A 20168-nucleotide genomic window follows, 5' to 3' on the forward strand; every position below is an offset into this window, starting at 1 on the left:
TAAATGTAGTTTGTTGAAGTGCTAAGTGGATACTTCCAGAATTGAAACACCAAATTGATACTTTGTTGATTTTTATTTATTTTTTTTAAATTCAGCTTTATCCAAAATACACTGGATCAACCTGAAATTGCAGCTTTTGGAATGGGGGCAATCGGTTCTGTTTGATTTGGGAGCTACACTATGCTTTGTCTCCTCCCTAACTTCTCCCTGCCTTCTGTGTTCTTGGGAGGCAACTGAATTCTTGGCTGTCTCAGTTGCTTCCAACTGGTAAAGAGAGTAGATGAAAGGATATGCAAGCCTATGCCTACTGTGCAGACCCAAAATAAGAACATATGTACTGTTACAAGTAGAACCTGTGATGTATGCAAGAGGAGCTGGTTAACCACAAGTGGCCATAGGTTTCTGTACTGTCATAACAAATCAATGGAGGGAAAATTTTAGATGAATAGCAGGCCCCATCTTTTAAATGTTTTTAATCACTGGAGTAACTGCTCAAAAGGAAAATCTTTGCTTTTATTGCTCAAAGCACTGGAGAATATTATTTATAGGTAAGGTGACCATATGTCCTGGATTGGCTAGGAAAATCCTGGATTTTGGAAGCCGGTACCAGCCAGCCAGTGAACATTAACACCCCCACCCCCCGTTGTGGGCCACAATTGCTCTAAATTATTGATTTAGTGTAACTACTTAATTAATTGTTACTTCAGAGGTGTTAACAATAGGTCATTTAACAGGCCAGTGACTGCCTGGATCCTGCAGCAGCAGATTGAGGTGGAGGACAGTGTCCGAGATTTCACATTCTCCTATATAGTTCAATCTATGGATCTAAATACTTATGAAATCCAAGTCAGCTGTCCGCTGTATAGTTCAATCCACATGCAACTTCCAAGTTTTTTTTATGGTGACATTAAGAATGGCAGCTCTTTATATTGTGGCAAAGGAGGAGAATGCCAGGGTGCTTCTCCTAGGTGGCCAAAGGTCTTAATTATTAGATGACTCTGAACTGTCTTTTTCTACTTGTGTGTTTATACAGAGGTCCTTTGGTGCTGAAGGGAGTCCCAGCTATCTGGCAGGTTGAATCGTCATTGAACCCTGGGCAGGACACTGATATATGTTTTGCTTCTCTAAACTATCCCTTGGCCTTACCAGGGCTAAGTATTCTCCTATCTGCCTAACCTGGTTGTAAACAAAGACGCTCATGGAGATTCCTTCCCGCATCCAAGTAAATAAAATAAAACTTATACATAAGGCATTAGGGTTTAACTTGATGAGTAGCAATTCCAGGGAGATGTCTTCTTTTCTACAGTATCTGTAATCTAATGCAGAATAAACTCCAGTCTTTACTACAGACATGAAGTTACAAATATACAGCTCAACAGGCACATCTATACAAGATGCTAACTGCGCAGTAGCCTAATAACACTCTGCAGTAACATGCTGGGCAAAACTGTGCTAATACACTACCGTGCAGTAGAATTAGGCCGCTGCACAGTAGTGTGAGTTGCTGCACATTGATTTAGTTTTTGGTTATCCAAATATTAAACTTAATGCACAGGAACTATGGCACATTAATGAATGTGTAGGCACACCCAATAGTTACTGTACATGAACTTTCCACATGCATGCTCTTAATAAGCATTAAGCATGATGCATCTTACCCTACTTACCTGCACTCCCCATTGTCCTGAGCCACTGACAGGAAGTATAATCTGTCTCAGTGTGCAAGGTGTTAACCACAGTGGAGTTCATAATGGACAATATCCTCTTTACAAACCTGCTAGCCTAATGGAACACCACCTTCTTGGCAGATTTTACAGGGGCTAAAGGTTTAGTGGGCTTGCAGATGACTTGTTCCCCTACTAGTGGTTGTTCAGTGTTAAGGATGGAGCTGCTTTTGGGACAGGACAAGCTTGCACTGTCCTTGTTGCAAGCATAGAGGATTTTTCATGTTTATCTGGTTGTGAGAGAACAGGTGCAACAAGGCAAATTAAAGAAAACAACTCGCCTCTGCTTCCCGCGCCTTCTGTTCCCCACTAACACTTAACCTCCAAAAACTTCTCCCCCACCCCGAACTATAAAAGGCTTTTGATGCAAACTATGTGGCTTGCTCACACACTAATCAAATCAGCTTCCTTTGGTGCAGAGCTTCGAGACAGTTATGGATACAGCAGCAGCAACAAATCTTTGGTTTGTTCAGTCATTGTTTACAAACTTGCTTTTTCATAAGTCTTGTGCCCTTCTCTCTGAAGTGAAAGTAACTGCAGTGGTGTATGTAGAATATTTGTGCTGAGTTCAAACCAGGAGATGTGATCTTAGAGTTAAATCTAGAGTTCTGTTCTGAGCTTATGCCTAATTCCAGGCTAAGATGGGAATTTGAGTATTGTCTTTGCAAGCATTGGTGTTCTTGTTTGTAGCCTGCTGTTCAATGTAAAATCTCCACAGATACTTAGTATGTTGTGTAATAACTTGTAATTACACAATAAATTGTGCTATAGAATGCTTTGGGAATTCATCCGCTTTCAGCTCATTGGTTTTTTATTTCAGAAAAATCAAGAACATGACTTCTAAGGCAGGGGAAAAGACTTTGACATGTACTTGCTCCTGTGTGAGAGTAGAACTAGAAAAGTGATTCTAAACTTTGGCCTTGAGATGTGTAAGGGGATAAGCAGATAAGGTCATATTCAGGGTCCCTGTGCCTTTCTGGCTCCTCTGCAAGGAACTAAGTGCTGTAATAAATCAATTCATTTTGAAATGGGGGTCTTCTCATTTTGCAAAAGTTAAGGAGGGGTATCTTGAGTCTGACAAGGGGTGCCTTGAATCTAAAAATATTGAGAACCACTTAACTAGAAAGTGGTTTTGGATCGTGGGACTTGAGAATATTGGGTATCATAGATTGAGGGAGCAAACCATAGACTGGGGGAAGATTAACCATAGACTGAGGGAGCAAAGAAAAAAAGCAAAACAGGGGGTTGCTAAGAGGAACAAGACATTGGGATTTAAATTATGAACATGATGTTTACCAAAACTGTGCAGGGAAGGAAACTGATGGCTCTTTTTTTCACAAAACTGGGAAACTTCAATGAAGGGGAATGCAAAGGGCTGTAATGTAAAGCTTTGCAAGAAGTGGAGAACAGTTATTAAAAGCAAATAATTTTCTTTTTTCATAACATATATTCCTCTCCTGAAACTTATTTTTGGACCACTGACCTCAGTCCTCCACTGTAAAAACACATGTAGTAAACTAATGGTTCCACAAATCTGTCCATAGTAGCCTAGTTAAACTATGGATTGATATACAAAATGCTTGCAACAGTCTTATTTCTTTCAGGTCCATATTTAAGCCTTTCATTTTTGCTGATGATGTCAAACAAGTACCAAAGGTTCAGTCTCCGTCTCTTGGTGATGATGATCCTGCAAAAAAGATACCTCGATTCCAGGAAAAACCTGACCGCAGGCATGAATTGTACAAGGCACATGAATGGGCCCGTTCTGTAATTGAGACTGATGAGGTAAGGTCTCTAGGACTTAACGGTGAGGAATGAGAATTTCTCCATAAGTTTGTGACCTTGCGCTTCATTCGCTTTGGTAAAATCTGTGAAATCCTTTTTTACATAGCAATTTCTGCATGTAATTTAAAGGAAACATACATTCTAAAAAAGATTTCATAATATCACATCACTTAACTTGGAAAAATGTAAATATACATGGTATCTTTATTTTTAAGAAATGCTGGCTGCCAAAAATGATCCATCAGATGTTGGCAGACTGTTCATTATTCAAAGCCTAACACTGGCAAAATTTTAAGAATAAAAAGCTCTTTGCCTCTGCATAGCCTGTGGTAGAGATGGGATTGGTTTCTTGAGTGCTGTCTTAGCACTGTCAAAGTTTTGAGGGCATGAAAAGAAGCTGTCAGACTACCATACTTGTTGCTGAAAGAAAGACACAGTAAAACTTGTTTGCACAGCCATCAAATTATTCAATACGTATCACTGTATGCAGAGTCACTGTAACCAGTGTTGAAGAATTAATGGGACATCATGTTGTACAATAAGGTAGTAGTAAGAGTGTTCCAAGTCCAACTATACTGTACAGGCCAACTGCTATTCCAGCATCTCAAATTTAAGTTGTGGGTTTTGTGAGGTGGGGGGAGGGTGTGTGTGGAAAAGGGCATTTCTTTAAGATAAGACAGCTTATTCAAGTCTCACTTCAAATGTATGCATTCTTTCTTTTGGTGTGTAAGCCTAAAGAGTTTGTATAATCAGTCTTGTCCGAGCTGGTCATGTCCACCGGAGTTGGAAAGCAAAATGTCTATTGTTTTCAGGTACAAAGAGAGAGAAAAGATTTATTTTCGAGATTGGAACAGCTCTATCTATAGCAGCTCTAGAGATCTGACAGGGAGTTGTTTCCTTCAATCTTTCTTGCCAGTTCCAATTATTAACAGTAAATTAGCTTCCACAAAAAGACATGGTTGCCAAATAGAGTTGCTGGTCTCAAAGAAAACAATAAACATTTCATTCTGTTTAAAAATCTTCTAAGATCACAGCTGCTGATGCAGTAAGAGGCGTGTGGCATTGTTACAAAGCTGAGTGGGCTGAATGGTGCCCATGCTGTGAATTTGTACCATCCCAGGTTTAGAATTAACTTTCACCCTGAATTTCTAGTTTTTGTTTTCTTTTTCTTGGAGGATAAATACAGCATCTGTGTAAATGCATTTTTTCCATATTGTTACTCAACCTCAAAACCTGCACTAAACCAGTTATCTGGGAACAAGGTGTTATGGTGTTATGTACTTGTTGCCTCTGGCTCTGCTATTGTACCAGTAGCTAGATATGGATGAGCCCAAGCAAAGCCAGGAAAATTGCAGACAAGCCAATCCATTCTGAATGCTGGAATAGTCATACAGATGTATTTCAGATGGACTCTGTGATTCATAGTGCAATGCCAAGCTCTGGGCAGGTGAGCAGGGCCTCAGTGCCTATGTTACACTTTCAGGCAGTCTTTATTGTTTCAGCTTAGTTCAGAAGATCTCCTCAGAGCAGGGAGAAAACTATGTTTAAAGAAGTGAGGTATAAAGCTGTTCCATAGATATTTTAAACTACTGGGGGTGGAGGGGGGAATGCCAAAATAGTAATCATCAATACAGCTCCAAGTAGTGAACTTTGCAGTAGTGACCAACTAGAGCAAGCAAGTCTGCAACTCCTTTCCCATTGTTCATAGTTCCCTATCACCAGATTATTGGCATATATTCTATCTTGGGTAAGAATTGTTCTATATGCTGTGGTACAAAAAAGTAGATTCTAAAACTTTAGAGCATGCTATCAAGATAACTTCTGAAGTAGGAATAAAAATTAATCGGACCGTGGTTTTAATTGGATGTCCAAGATGCTCTAAATCTTAGCAGACGTCACCATCTGCTTCTGGAGGTAGTGTGTGCAGCCCAGCTGAACCTTCAGTCACTACTAGTCCTATGCTTTTTCTTGGAATTAGAATTCTGTTTGTAGCTTTCAAAATAAATGAGGCTGCCTACAAGCAAAAATCATTTCCTTACCAAATCAGTCTGTTACAAAACCAGCACAAAGAATGCTAATGTCACTTGAGATGATTACTCTGAAAACTGGAGTAGGAGTGGTCCGCAAACAACTGGACAAAACAGATTTTTTTTATAGTAGACTTTCTGTCAGAGAACAGTGGAGAGGTAAACTTTGTAAAGTAACACTGTCTTCTAGCTGGTGTTAATCCTGATACTGCTGTATTGTTGATTGATTTTTAATAACTATTCAACTTGGCCATTTTATATCTTTCAGGATAAAGGGAAGAAGTTGATGAGGATCATGCTGGACCTTGAAAAACAAGGCCTAGAAGCAATGGAGGACATCCTTTCCAGTACAGAGGTTCTGGATCCCACTGAAGTGGCGGACCTCTTCTATGACTGCGTTGATACAGAAATTAAGTTCTTCAAGTGAAGTAAGCGAACATCTTAATTCTTCCCTTTAGATCCTTGCATTGCCATAGAAGTAACCTATCTGCTTTATGTATAAATTAGAGGAATATAATAAATGACAGTGGGTCTGATTCTGGTCTCTCTCCCTCTGTCACCATTATAGTAACTTCTGGTTTACACAAGTCCTCATAACCTTTTTTTCTACTTGTGCCCCCTCTAAATGGATTTTCTCAAAGCATTTCCATTTATGTAATGTTGAAGTCTTAGTTTTCCATTTGATTGTTGCTCTGAATGGACTTTTAAATTGTTATAATCTCATTTCAGCCACAGTGGATGCCGTTAGCCTTTTCACAGGAAGACTGTAAAGTTCTTCAAGCCTTGAAGGATAATCTCTACATTGCTGAATTTGCAGGAAAAAAGCAACTTTCTAGAAAATGTTCCTTGATAGCTGTATCCAGTTAAATTGTTTTTCTTTGTCCAAACAAGTGGTGTTCCTATTTCTGTGCGTGTAGTGAAAGGAGATGGTCACTGATTGGTCCAATTACTGTATGCATGCTGGCTACTGTAGTACAGAATGTTCCAATATGTATGTTTGGGCAACAAATTAAAGCAAGGAATAACTTCAACCCAGAGTAACTTCCATATTGTCTTTTGAAAGCAAAACTTGCCAAGCGACCAAGATTTCACCGAAGTTTGAATGCCCAGCAATTCACCAAGCACAGTCTTACTTCACACTGGAAACTGAAGAGATGTTCAGGTGGAGGGGGAAATAGCAGCGCTAAAACCATTTTAAAGTGGGATACTGTTTGGATATGAACTTGCTTGTGCTAGCTTTCTTGATGTCTCCTTAGCCTTAGTGGAGGAACTTCAAGTTCGTACCTATATAAATGGGTTAAATATTGCCTTCTCCTCTTCAGAGCACAGAAAAAGTAATTGTTATGCTCCTGTATTTCATTGGGGTTTTTTGTTTTGTTTTTTTTGGGGGGGGGGGGGGGGGGGCGGGGAGGTGTTTCCTTCAAAATTTGCAGGATTATAACCTAGACGGAATCAAGTTGGGTACCTGGTACATTCATATAAATCAACTGATTGCAAGACCTCAATGACAGCTGCCACCTCAATGCAAAGATTCTAGTATAGTACATTTGTTTAATACTAGTTGATATTAAAGATACAGATAGGCATAAATAGTTTGAGCTTGGGCACCAATATGTTGGCTGGGGACTATACTGCCGAATGGGGAGACTCACAGTCTGACATTGCAGTTTTTAAATGTACACTACTTCCATCTTAAATTGTCTCTCTTTCTTTTTGTTCTGAGTAATGAGTCACATTAGGTCCTTATAACTGAACTGATCCTTAATGTTGCAAGGCACAAGTTAGACACAAAGGGGAAGTTGGATTGTTGGCATTAGGAGGGCAAAGTGGTGAATACAAAGAGGTGTCTTGCAGTTCTTTGCTCATCTTTCCATTTCCATTTTTAGGAAGTTATGCTAGTGCAGTGTCAGCAGGGGAGCCCCGTTAGGTTTGACACAAGGACATTGCCAAAGTATTTCAGCAAGTTGGAATTAGCAATGTGAACAGAAAACAAAAAAAACCCTGGTCCATCCTGGGTAGGTCTACATGAGATGCTTACTGCGCGGTAGCCTAATAACACTGTGCAGTAGCCTGCTGGTCAAAAACCGTGCTAATAAACTACTGCACAGTAACCTTCACAAAAACCCCACACACTGGCACTACTGAGCAATAACTACAGTTGTGGCGCATTTAGTTTAGTACTTCATACTAAACTAAATGCACAGTAACTACTGTGCATTAATGAATGTATAAACGTGCCCACTGAAAAGTAGGCCGTACTGAAGAACTTCAGCTTCCCTAGAAGGGCATGGATTCAACACCCTGAACCTGCCCTCCTTGGAATTAGTGAAAGCACAGCTATAGCAACAACTTAATCAGACCATGTCCTTCATATCTAGTTTGCCTAGATCCAAGTGGTAGTATAGTGGACTGAATTGCATCTATTTTGCTTTCTCTTAAGTACTGTTGGAGGCCTAAATCCAGGAAACCCTATATTTAATTCATAGATTTATACAAGTTAAGGGCTGGAAGGGACCTCATAAGGAGATCAGGTCCAGACCCCCTGTGCTTGGGCAGGAAAGACTGCTGGGGTCAGATGACTCTAGCAAGGTGCATCCAGTTATCTTTTGAAGATCCCCAGGAAAAGTGACTACCACTTCTGGGGGGAGTCTGTTCTAGACTCCGAACACGAACTGTAAAGCTTTTTCTTATATCTAGTCTGAAGCGATTGTCTAGCAGTTTGTCCCTTATTCCTTGTCTTCCCCTGGGGTGCTTTGGTGAACAGATGCTCTCCCACCCCCTGATGTTTGCCCCTTATATACTTATAGACTGCCACTAAGTCCCCCCTAAGTCTTCTCTTCTCCATGCTGAACAGTCCCATGTCCTTTGGTCTTTCCTTGTATGGCCAGACCTCTAATCATTCATGTGGCCCTCCTTTGGACTCTTTCAAGCTTCTCCACATCTTTTTTGAAGTGTGGCAGTCCGAACTGGATGCAGTATTCCAGCTACAGCCTCACTAATGCTGAGTAGAGTGGGAGGATGACGGCCTTAGTCTTGCTTGAGATGCATTGGTTGATGCATGCTTGTGTATTGTTCACTCTGCTGGCTATAGCATCGCACTAATAGCTCATATTAATTCTGTGGTCAGTCATGACCCTTAGGTCTCTTTCAGTTGTGGTGCTAGCTAGTGTAGCATTGCCAAGCCTGTAAGTATGTTGTGGATTATTTCTCCCCAGATAGAGCACTTAAAAATATAAAGTGTTAAACATCATCAGGTTTTGATCTGCTCACTTTACAAGCCTGTCCAAGTCAGCCTGTCCTCCAGTGTGACTGCACTCCCTCATAATTTGGTGTCACCTGCAAATTTTGCCAGTACTCTTTTTACACCCATATCCAAATCGATGAATATGCTGAAAAACACTAGTTTGAGTACTGAACCTTGGAAGCTACCACTGGTTACTTTTCACGATGTTGACTCAGTTCCATCTATTTACACACTCCGCGTCCAACCTTAGACCCTAATTCATAGTCAGAAAGGTCTTTCTACTGATCAAAATATAGCTGGTATCAAACTGATTTTTCTAACCACTCTTCTCAATTTGTTTATAACAGCTCAATTATTTACTTATTATTTACCATATGGACCCTAGTTCTAACTAGTAGGGGTGGACTGATAAAGACTTTTTTGGCCAATACTGATGGCTAACTGGTACTGGCTGATACTGATCCAGTAGCTGATCTGCAGCCCTGCAGCTTGGAAAGCAGTGTCCAGCTGGTAAGTCTGTACGGAGGAAGGAGTGTGGGGGAGGGAAATAGGTTGGGGGGGCAGATCAAGGGCCCCACAGTGAGGAATGGGCTGGGACGGGCAGGGACTGCCCGGGTGGGGTGGGGTGGGGGACAGAGGCATGGATGGCTCCAGCCCAGCCTCCGCACTGCGAAGAGGCTGGCATAGTCCCTGGCCCTGAAGTGGGCAGTCCACCTTTGCCCTGTGTACAAAGCCGGGGGGCACATGCCCCTTGTGCCTTCCCCAGCTGGGAAGCCCTTACTGCTGCTCGAGCCTCAGCCCCACTCTCTCCCTCACCATGAGGGCCTCCTATCTGCCCCTTCTCCTCACCCTCCCCCCCTCTCTCCCCTGACTTACACCAGCCAGATGCTTCTCTCCAAGCTGCTGGGCTGCGTATCAACATTCACTGGTGACATTGACTACACTGGCCAAACAAAGTTGATTGCTGATAATGTCAGTTTTCCTTTTATTGGTGCCAATCTGATAGAAACTGGTATATCAGTGCACCTCTACTAACTAGCAGCAGAAACCAGACAATGGCAAACTTTTCTAGAATTTTACATTTTTTTTTTCATACTTTGGTTTTGCAGCTAATACTAAGCATGTGTTTGGGACAGCATAATGTTCACACCCAAAACTACTGGACAGTGTGGCACATCTCCATTATCCCTAATTTGGTCAGAGGTGAGCACTGATGTCAATCCAGTGTTGTGCTGTTGCCACTCTTGTACCTTTTTATGCTGCATGAGAAATCTAAAATTTGCTTTTAAAGAAATGGAACTTTTATTTTCTAGTGCTGAGCACTGTCCCCATTTCAAATAAACACAACAGAAACAAGAAAATCTAGAACATCTACCTCATAGTCCTTTTAAATTGTTGATGATGTCTGCAGCAGTGTTATAAGATACTTTTCCTTAGCATTACTAAACAGTGTAAGTGTAGTGGAAGCAAACTTCAGGCCACAGTCTGTCTTGTTTCAGAATTTGACATGGAAGCCAAAGTATAAGAGCTTTTTCAGCACACACTGTCAGCGGTTAGGCTTGCTAGCAATGCCTCAACCACTTTTTATAGTCTATATCAGTTCTCAAACTTGTGTCTTACTGAGAAAAGAAAATACAAACTGTAATGACAGCTATTGGATGGGCAGGCTTGTGCACTCATGTTTAAAATTCTCTTCCAAGTAAATGAGTCTGTTTATTTAGTGTAACTATTCTGTTTATGCAGACTTTTGTTCTCACACAAGAGCTCCACTGATTTCAGTAGGGTATGATGTAATCCTTACACAATTTAGTTGCAGGATCAGGAATTTCACGTTGTTCCTAACTGAAGGGAATTCTTCCACTTAATAGAATTAAATTTCAAAGTTGCTGCTCAATGCTTCACTTCACATTCACTTTTATTTTGCCTTCTCTGCAATTCAAAACATTCTCCCTCTAAGAGGAGAGGGAGTCCTGTTTTGTACTCTGTCCTTTGGCTGCTACATACCATTTCATGCAGCAAGTCAGTCCTGCCCTCAGCTAGACGCATCAAAATGTACATAGTACTTCAGACTGTGCGGTAACAGCCAATTTTGTTAGTATCTTTCTGGTGGGATCTCTGCATTTGAGACCTGCTGTTTGTTAGATTCAACAAACAGATTCACTTTAGTGGCCCCAGCAATAAATTACTGCTTATGCAAACAGTCTGCCACCACAGATGAAGGGGTTTGAACCCATGCTCATGTTTCAATGTATAGTACATAAAAGAATAGGTGCTGAGTTCCCTTCCCTCTGTGCTATGGCAGCATGTGGTATGCAGTAACCAGTGTGAAGCTAATGAAGGCTGAACATTGAGAAGGAAACCTGCAGAGATGCTAAGAACTCAAATAATCAGGGACTCGGGCAGTTCAAATGGTTAAACAAGGTTTGGTTTTGATGGAGCAAAATTGTGGGCTGTTCATGACTTTAAAAACTTCTGTCATTCACCTTTGAACTTGTAGGTAGGTGGCAGGCAACTTCCAAAACTCGCTTTAACAACCATGGACCCTGACTATTAAGAAGTCAGCAGAGATGATATGGAAGTAGTATAGCCTTGTAAAACCAGGTGTGGAAACAGGGGCATTAAGCATGTGTAAGGAGGGTAAGGGGAGGTGTGTGTAGAGTCTTGCTTTCTTTTAAAGCAAGTACCTGAGATTGCGGCAGTACCAATCACCCTTGATATAGAAACATCTGTCACTTAATCCATCTCAAATTAACCCTTAAACACTATTTTGCTTTTGACAAACACATTCACTATTTAATGAGACAGCAGTAAAGCATCTCTATTTAATGTTGTCAAATTCTGCCAAGACACTTTTAATAAATAAAAAAAATCCTTATAAAAATAATGACATGGCTGTATACAGGTTACATACAGATAACAGGCAATAAATCATACTAACATTACAATGTAAAATAGTGATAATACTGTTGCCAAACACGATTACTATAGCATTAGACTTTTTCTATTGCTATTAAAAGAACAATGTCCATGTTGACTTCAACTTAAATGTTACTTTTCTGTCACATGCTTCTGCACATTTGTTTTGTATAAGAGTAATTCATTCAGAAGTATCTGCATGTGCAGAACAGGTATGAATGTCCAGATCTCAGTTCTGAAATTCCTCTACTATACAGCTGGAAAAATTATTTTAAACCAGGGGTGAGCAATTATTTGGGGCCAAGGGCAAGGGCCACAGAGGGAGTTTTGGTGAGCCGCTGCAGACTGGGTCACCATCCCTACCCCCTGGCTTGCAACAGCCCACCAAAATGCCCTAAATCAAAGGCCACACCTATCTCTCACTCTCCTCATCTCCCTTCCCCCACCTCCCTCCACCCAGAGCTGCAGCAAGCCCTGATCCCTCAACCTGACCCAGAACCTGCTAGCCATGTCCACAGCTTACTCCAGCATCTGCCCAGTGCCAATAGGTTCCAGGTGGGAATTGGGGGCATCCACCCAGGTCTACAGCTGATCCCAGTGTCAGCACTGGGCAGAAACAGTCCAGTCTGCCCAGCATCATGCAGTGGCTGGAGCTTACAACACCAGCTGCCCACAGGCTGGATCCCATGAGTTTGTGGCTGCCTGCCCCTGGGCCAGGTACAATCAGTTGGCAGGCTGCATCCGGCCCAAGAGCCATATTTTGCCCATCCCTGTAGATTACGTCAGTGACTTTTTAGAATCCAGTCTCATTTCTACAGCCTTTCTCCTAAACTTCTATGATTGGATTCACTATTGTCCACCTGCCTCAAATTGTTGGGAGCAACACAGAACAGCCAGAGTGTACTGTCGAACCTTAGTCTGAGTCCGTAGGGCTACGAACAGATGTAATGTTCACAGTCAGGAGAGAGACTTTTGTTCTGGGATCATGCAGATTTACAGATCCACTATCCCAATTCAAGTGCATTTGAAGTATGCCAAATAAATGTGCTTATACTTTATCATGGGATGTCCTGTTGTATGTCTGCACGGTTATTGTGGTTAATTATAGGGACAAGCCTGCCAGGTTGTGTACTTTTGCTGGCCACCTACTGGCAAAGGAGCAGCAAGGCAGCTTGGAAAGGCAACATGCAAGTGACTGCCACTCCTGTTTTGATCCAGGGTCAAATGAGATGTCTGTTTATAGCTTAAGAGGGACAGTAGATTTAGCATGTGTCAGAAATTTTTCTATTTATCCATTATTTCCAAACTTGATCATCTTCCTTGACCAAGCGCAACAATTACACACACACACACACCCCCCCTCCCTTTTCATTTTGCATATAGTGTGGGGCTGGTAAAGAGAGATCACCTCTGGAGGCAGGACAACCAGGGTGGATCCAAGGGGGGGGGTACACTGGTTCTTTTGCACCCCCACCTTTGATTGCTGCTCCACCCAAAGTTTAAAACTAACTGCCTAGCAGTAGCAGTAGCATTTCTAGGCAGGCAGTGCTGAGGGAGTCAATTGACTTTATGGCACCCTGTTACCTACCTGATCCCTTCTAAATGCTTAATTCCAGTGGTGTTAACGATCCTCTCCTTTTTAGTGATCTTGATGTTCTACCGATCAAGGTATCCTTTGCTCTGCAGTTCTGCTATTGGTAACGAAACTTCTATTTCACAGCCCTGTAGATTGTTTTTAACTCATTCCAATGAAGTTATATTTGTTTTTGCTTTAAATCTTAAACAAAATAATATAACCCTAGCCCCCTAGCATATTAGTTAAGCTTCTAGGGTTTGTATGTTTTCAACCAGAGAAAAAACGTGTTGTTTTATATGTGATGATACATTTCACAATCTGCACCCCACTTTTCAAAATTCTAGATATGCCCATGAGTGCAACAGAGCTTAACTGCAGCGTTAAACTGAAGACGAGAGCTAGGTTAGTTTTGGATTCCAAAGTCTGCACTCCTTTTAAGGAAATAAGGTATAATTTTTGATTTTTAAGAGAAAATGTTCAAATAAGTCTATAATCTACTCTAGCATCCCCTGGAACTGCCTACCTCCTCCTTGCTTTGAGCTGTGCAGCTCCTTCTGTCAGCTGCTTGCAGAACCAGCTTTGTCCAGCTGAGTAGGCACTGCTCTATCTGGAAAGGAGAAGTGAAGAGATGCCTGCCAGAGGACTCTTTTCTTGACTTTTAGAAGGCTGTCTGAAAAAGTGATTCAGACCAGGATCTCTTGAGAAACCAGGATGTAAACCTTCTGTGGTTTGCAATGAATATTTAGGGGACAAGGAGCTCATTCAGTTATCCGTTTTGTACAAAACCTAACAATTATCCCTCAGTGTCATTCAGTGGGAGTGGTGAGCACAACCAATCCTATTTCTAATATGTAGTAAAGCTTTTTTCAGCTATGAAAGGAGTCTTGGGAGGAAAGAGAACATTACTAGCAAGTCTAGCAAAAAGTGACATATCAGCTCCTGGATAGTAGCAGCAATTCTAAAAGAGCTTAACTGGGGAGCAGTGGGGAAGAGATGAATGCTGAATAAAGGGGCAATCAGGGGAGTGATGATTCAAAAGTTCCCTTATACATACATTGATTGGAATATGCATTCATCCCATTTTTTGCACCCTGGGCTTTTCCTGCAACTTGGAAAAGTTTTGCCCTGTCTGCCAAATATACACAGCTACCTATGCTACACTGATGTGTAACATAGCCAGGGATACTATACATAGTATACTATACAGTACTGCATGCAGGGGTGTCCACAGCTGCTTTACAAATGCAGTAGACTTCTCTGTGGCAATAATTGATCTATTATCCAGTGATCAGAGGGGGAGGTAGAAATGGATGGCCAGAAGTGTAATTTATATAGGTCATAACAATATTGTTCATGGTGTCTTATTTATTAGTTAACCAAGTGAAAAATATTTAAAATATAAGATCAAACTGTGTGGAGCAATTCTGGAAATACTTAAGAAAAAAACCTGAGGGTATTTAATGCAAGAAATACTGTTTGAGATGACACCTCTTGCCCAAGACTGGAATAAGTAGTATATAATAAGCACAGTCAGAAATTGAATGCCTTTCGTATACTTTGTTTCAGGGCTTTAGCATTCAGATTTCCCATATAGTCTCATATAGTGATGAGGCCAGTTCTGAGAGTGCATAATTATTACTACTTTTCCAGTTTTAAAAATACCAAATTAGGCATGGAACTGCAGCACCTGATTCAAGCAAATGTCTGCTGATCTAACAAAGCCTCCTCTGTTTCATAATTTGATTTTTGGGATCCTCCATCCTTCTTTGCAGTACTGACCCAAAGATCCTTTTCGAAGAATCATCTCATCTCACATGTGTTCTTAGCAGAGGATTTTTAGGGGCAGCTGAAAAAAAATGAAGGATATTTCTCATTACACAGAGCCATTTCATAATGCACTTCCATAGAAAATGGAAACAATCTAACAAAAGCTTGGGGTTTTTGGTGGCATTTGAGGAGCTGTTATATATGCAGGATACACAGGATTTATAGAAACAGAAGAAAGAGTGAACTATAAACTTGTGCGTATTCATCTATTCAAAATCTTGTTCTTTTCCTAAAGCTAGGTGAGTACAACTTGTGCTCTTAAACAACCACCTGATTCTTTTTTCCCCCTCACCAAAGGTTCCAAACCCTTCTATTGCCTTTAAAAGGCTTATTAGTCATTGCTTCTGAAAAATCAGCTATTCTTATTTATGTGCCAAAAACAGAGTTAGGGGCCAGCTTGACATACTTAGCGTTGAAAACTTTAATGTGTCTCTTTAAAATATATAATATATTCTAAAATTGTATTTACAAAATTGTACTATTACTACAAACAGTAAAATTAATCTGTAATTACTATTTACTTCTGATTTCATGAATTAAAGCCAAATCAAGATCATGCTAGTATGTTTATATAACATCAGTGTCGAGAACTTTAAAGAATGTTATTAATGCAATTAAAGCAGAGTGGATATCAACTTACATCACTGTTTGCTTATTCTCTAGAGGCACTACAATGAAAGATGCTTCATTACAGCATCTTTGGGCTTCGTTATAACAGTAGCCATAATAATGTTTCTGTGAACATCCAAGCAATTCTATTTCACGTTAATAATTGCCTGGGTGCTATTCTGTTTTTTCACATTGACATTTTTAATACTTGATAAACATCCTTTGTCCTGAGGTTTGTGTGTTATATTCTACACTTACCCCTAGGCTCCTTGCTGGGATATATTCTCTGAAATGGCTTGAATTCATCAGGAGGGGGGAAGTCTTCCACAGAATGAAAAGTAAATTTAGATTCAAAATCATCTGGAAAGTTTAAAAACAAATATTAGAATAATAAACGTTTATCACCATTAACAAAACTGATTTACCATTGGAAGAAAATTATCAGTGATATGCATAACTTGATTACCGTTGCATGTAACTGAGATCTATCACTGAAGTTTACTCCCTGAAAAGACCCCATCATAGGAAACAAATTGCAGATGGTCCTGTGGACTCCTCTCCATTTCTTGTGCAGTTACATAGGGCTCATTAGCCCCCATCTGTGGCAACCACTGCAGTTGATTACTGTGCTGTTAGGACAGTATTTAACATCTTTGGGGAAACTCCATCCTATAGAATGTCACAGGAATAGGACCACTAAGGTTTTGCTGATATATCTCTATAAAAGCCTAAAAATATTACAGCCTTTCAATAGGGTTTTCGTAACATGCTGTAAGACTTTTACAATATACATCTGATTGGTTTTTTTCCTGTATGGTGGTCTTAAAAACAAACAAACAAAAACCTGTCAAAAAGATCTATTTTGTGCCATAAACCTATACTGCAGAATCTCTCTCGAAAGGCCTTTCACACTCCTCTTTCATAGCAGGCCTTCAAGTGCACATGCATACTGAACTTTTGCAGTTATTGTAAGGATTTGTGCCAGATGGATATATTACCAACGATGGGCATGTTTCCATTTCTAAACTGTGGAGAGGGTTCACGTGCTGGCCAGGGTCCAGCCTGGGCATATGGAGACTTGCTTGTAAGTTCAGTTGTTGGTGATCTTGCTGGAGGCTGTGGAGGTAGAGGTAACTTCCCAGCGCCAGACACTTAAAGATACAGCACAGAAAGGAAAGAAACAATAATGCAGGAATTTAAGACCTCTTAAGAAATTCCTTTGAACAAAGAATTGACTGTAACATAGAACTGAGGTCTGCTGCAAAACCAAACACCACCACCATGACAGTAAAAAGTTGCCCCATAGCTGCTGCTTTCCAAGCCTGGCCATTGACAAGTTCTGCTAGCTCTGTGCTCTTAACACCTGGCTCAGTCCTGGAATTTCTGGTTAATAGCAAATTATAACACTGTGCTTTTGTTCTTATTTTGTAAAAACTATTGTTCTGATTAAAAAAGCCCCACATAGTTCAGGCTGCTCTTGGGGAAAAGGAGCTTTTTTCATGCATAAGCTGGTAACTACAGGTGGTAAAACCCTTGAACTGCTCCTGCCCCTACAAAATCCCATACGGAAAGTAAATAACCAAAGAAAGGACCCAAAGGGTAAAAATGCACCAAAAATTCTAAAATAAAGACTTAATTGGAAAAAACCCACAATTTAGCATTTTTACTGCATGAACAACAGGGAAGTCTGTGTATCACCTTCCCCCCCCCGCCCAAAATGATGATGATTGTTGGGGGCTTGAATACATGTAAACTTCATGTATAGTGTGTTTTGGAGGTTTTTTGGTATGGTATTTTTGGAGGGAAAAAGTAGTGTTATAAGCAAAACAATACTGTATCAATAACTTGAGAACCGGAAATTATGAAAGATGACATTTAGGGAAAACTAAATAGTTGGAAACACTGTTCTGTGCAAGCTTTTGGGTGCAAACACCCTTCTTCAGGTACAGGGGGAGTCTAGTGTTTTGTGGTCTCTGCAACTGCTCAGACGCTTTATTAAGCACTACAGTATGCAACTCTGCTGCTCTCCCAAGAGGGAGCCTAAAAATACTATTGACTGACAATGGCATGGCTGTACTCATGCACATACTGCAGCCAGCAGCTGAAGACTAAGAGAGCACATCTTGTGGTACCAACGTGCTACAATTAGTGGATCAGTGCTTGGGTTTCAGAAAGCGCTTACTGTTTCACTCAGCATCATTAGTCAGACCCAGACAGCACAAGTGAGTCTCTTTGTAGAAGTGTAGAAATAGTTTCTATACAACGAGAATGGATCGTGTTCCTGTTCCCTGCCCGTTCCATTTTTCTGTAGTTACAAGTGAACTGAAATAACGCTTACCTGCAACTCTGCCTGGCCTCCTCTTCTGCACTGCTGCAGGTTGCTGAGGGAAAGGTGGGGTGGGAGGGAGAGGCATGGACTGAATATTTGGCTTTTGAAACTGGGACAGCAAGTATGGAGATTTGGGTGGCAGTGGAGGTGGCACATCACTGCTGTTTATATCTCTGGAGGGGGCAGGTGAGGGCAGCAGTGGCAAGGATGGCTTGGTTGAGGAGGAAGTATAAGGAGGAAACAGTGGAGGTGGGGGTGGGGGTGGAGTGGGATGCAGATAGTCCCTTAGGTCAGGCTGAGGGGAAGGAGAAGAGCTAGAAAGATCATTTTTGACTGGAGGTCCATAGGGTGGTGTTAGGGGCAGAGGAGGCGGTGGAGGGGGAGGATGGAAAGCCGATGCTTGAAATTTAGCAGGCTTGTCACACTGAGGTGGGGGAGTTGGCAGGGGAGGAGAGACAAAATTCTGGGGTGTCAGTTTTGCAGGCCTGTCTGTAGGTGGAGGGTGAGATGGAGGAGATGGGAAAGTGAGGGAAGGTTTGCTGGAGGGAGGTGGTGGCAGCGGAGGGGTAGGCAGGCTGGGCCAAGTTGGTCCTGTCCGCAGAGTGCTAGCTGGCTCCCATGGGCTTGCTGCTTTTGCACCATCAGGTGGATTTGAAAGGTTACCACATGTCTTCATGTTATTGTTCATTGGAGACAGCGGCCTGGGAAGAAGAGCTTGTGCTCCAGGTAGTTGTCCAGCCTTGCCAGCTGGAAGAAAAAAGCTAGCATCAAGGTAGGTCATATGTAGAAGAATGCAACAAGGATACTATCTCAAATTCCCAGACAAAAACAGCGTAGAAAGTGATCTCATCCTGTTCCTTTGGCATGTGTTTATGTTCATGTGAAATATTAGCCAGGTAGGAGGCAGGGGAGCTGCAAGTGATTCAATCTGCAGCTACGTAACTATCACAGCTATGCACTCCCAGTATACAAAAGTGGCACATCATCTGTACAAGCCCCTCTAGAATAGTCCCACATTGGCACCCAGAGACACCTGAGATGAGTCCATTTACTGACCACAGATCCGTCACGTACACCAAAGTATGCTATCAACCACGCATTTATTTTTTACTCTTGAAAGTAATATATTGGCTCCAGAGCTGTCTTGAAATTCCATGTGCAACCCAGACAAAAAAGGATCAGCAATTAACTTTCCTAAAATGCTCTCAAGAGATTTCCAATGAGTTCATTTTATACTTTGTGCAGAGCTTCATGTTGCACTATCAACATGCCTCCAGGATGCCTTACTGAGCCTGGCATAGCATACTGGAAACTATTAAGAACAATGGTATCAAATTCATGACTTGTTTTTATCTGTGTTTCCTCCCATCTCTATGCCCAGTTATGAAATCTTGCAAAAATGTTAATATTCACCACTCCTTTATAGGTTTTGTGTCACAACTGCTATGGTAAATGGTTAAGATACTTTTGTAGTTTATTATGTTGGGTGAGGGGAAACAACTTAGCAGTGGCTAAATGAACCATTTCAAAATTATACCTCACTAAAGAGACCATAAATGGAATAGCAAATGGCACGAACCCACCCTCTGTAAAAACGTTTTTTTACAGCTCATGGTCTGATTACAGCAAGGTAAGACTAATGCGACTCCTTTCCCACCAGGAGGGACACTGATGTAGAAGGCCCACATGAAAAATGCTTGGTGAAATTCTGCTGGGTCTAGTTCCAGTTTCTGAGTACTGGTATAAAAAGCCTCACATGAGTCACTTAACGCACACAGTGGCAAAGTGCTCACCTGCCTTTTGAGGTTAATGCCAAGGTGACTGCATTTATTTGAGACGCTAAAACTGACAAGGATTGTTGAAAGACCAAACAACTTTCTAGATTCATTTCTCAGCTGACTTCAAATTCTGACCATTTAGAGCCAGTTGAGACTAGGCGCATCCCACCAGCTCCATTTGTGCTAATAATCTTGGAAGGTGTTGTTGTACAGAGGGCTGCTGGAACTGTTTTAAGCTCTGTGTACAATAAACCTCCAACATGCAGGAATAGATAATGTGGTATTAAAGCATTGATAGCAATCGGTTCTTTGTTAACAGTCTTGGGGCTAAACTGATGCTACCAGCAGTATAA

At 41.3% G+C, this 20168-nt stretch overlaps 2 protein-coding genes across 6 annotated transcripts in view; one reads left to right on the plus strand and one right to left on the minus strand.

The window, feature by feature from the left end:
* The window catches only part of SCRN1 (secernin 1), a 74430-nt gene extending 67544 nt beyond the window's left edge, over positions 1-6886 (plus strand). The window contains exons 7-9 of the mRNA XM_090046643.1: positions 3329-3509; positions 5805-5964; positions 6266-6886. Of these exons, the coding sequence (XP_089902769.1) occupies positions 3329-3509; positions 5805-5963 (340 nt within the window). The 3' untranslated portion in view covers position 5964; positions 6266-6886. The remainder of the gene's footprint in view (positions 1-3328; positions 3510-5804; positions 5965-6265) is intronic.
* A 4702-nt stretch (positions 6887-11588) lies between these two features.
* WIPF3 (WAS/WASL interacting protein family member 3) overlaps positions 11589-20168 on the minus strand; it is a 71105-nt gene continuing 62525 nt past the window's right edge. For all 5 annotated transcript variants that reach the window (XM_090046645.1, XM_090046644.1, XM_090046646.1 and 2 more), the window contains 4 exons: positions 18047-18784; positions 16707-16859; positions 15967-16068; positions 11589-15118 (listed from right to left, as the gene is read on the minus strand). In XM_090046645.1, coding sequence (XP_089902771.1) covers positions 15078-15118; positions 15967-16068; positions 16707-16859; positions 18047-18784 — 1034 coding nt within the window. In that variant the 3' untranslated portion in view covers positions 11589-15077. The remainder of the gene's footprint in view (positions 15119-15966; positions 16069-16706; positions 16860-18046; positions 18785-20168) is intronic.

The sequence above is a fragment of the Crocodylus siamensis genome, chromosome 5 (assembly GCF_052110815.1).
Source record: "Crocodylus siamensis isolate JL-2025a chromosome 5, ASM5211081v1, whole genome shotgun sequence".
Lineage (NCBI taxonomy): Eukaryota > Metazoa > Chordata > Crocodylia > Crocodylidae > Crocodylus > Crocodylus siamensis.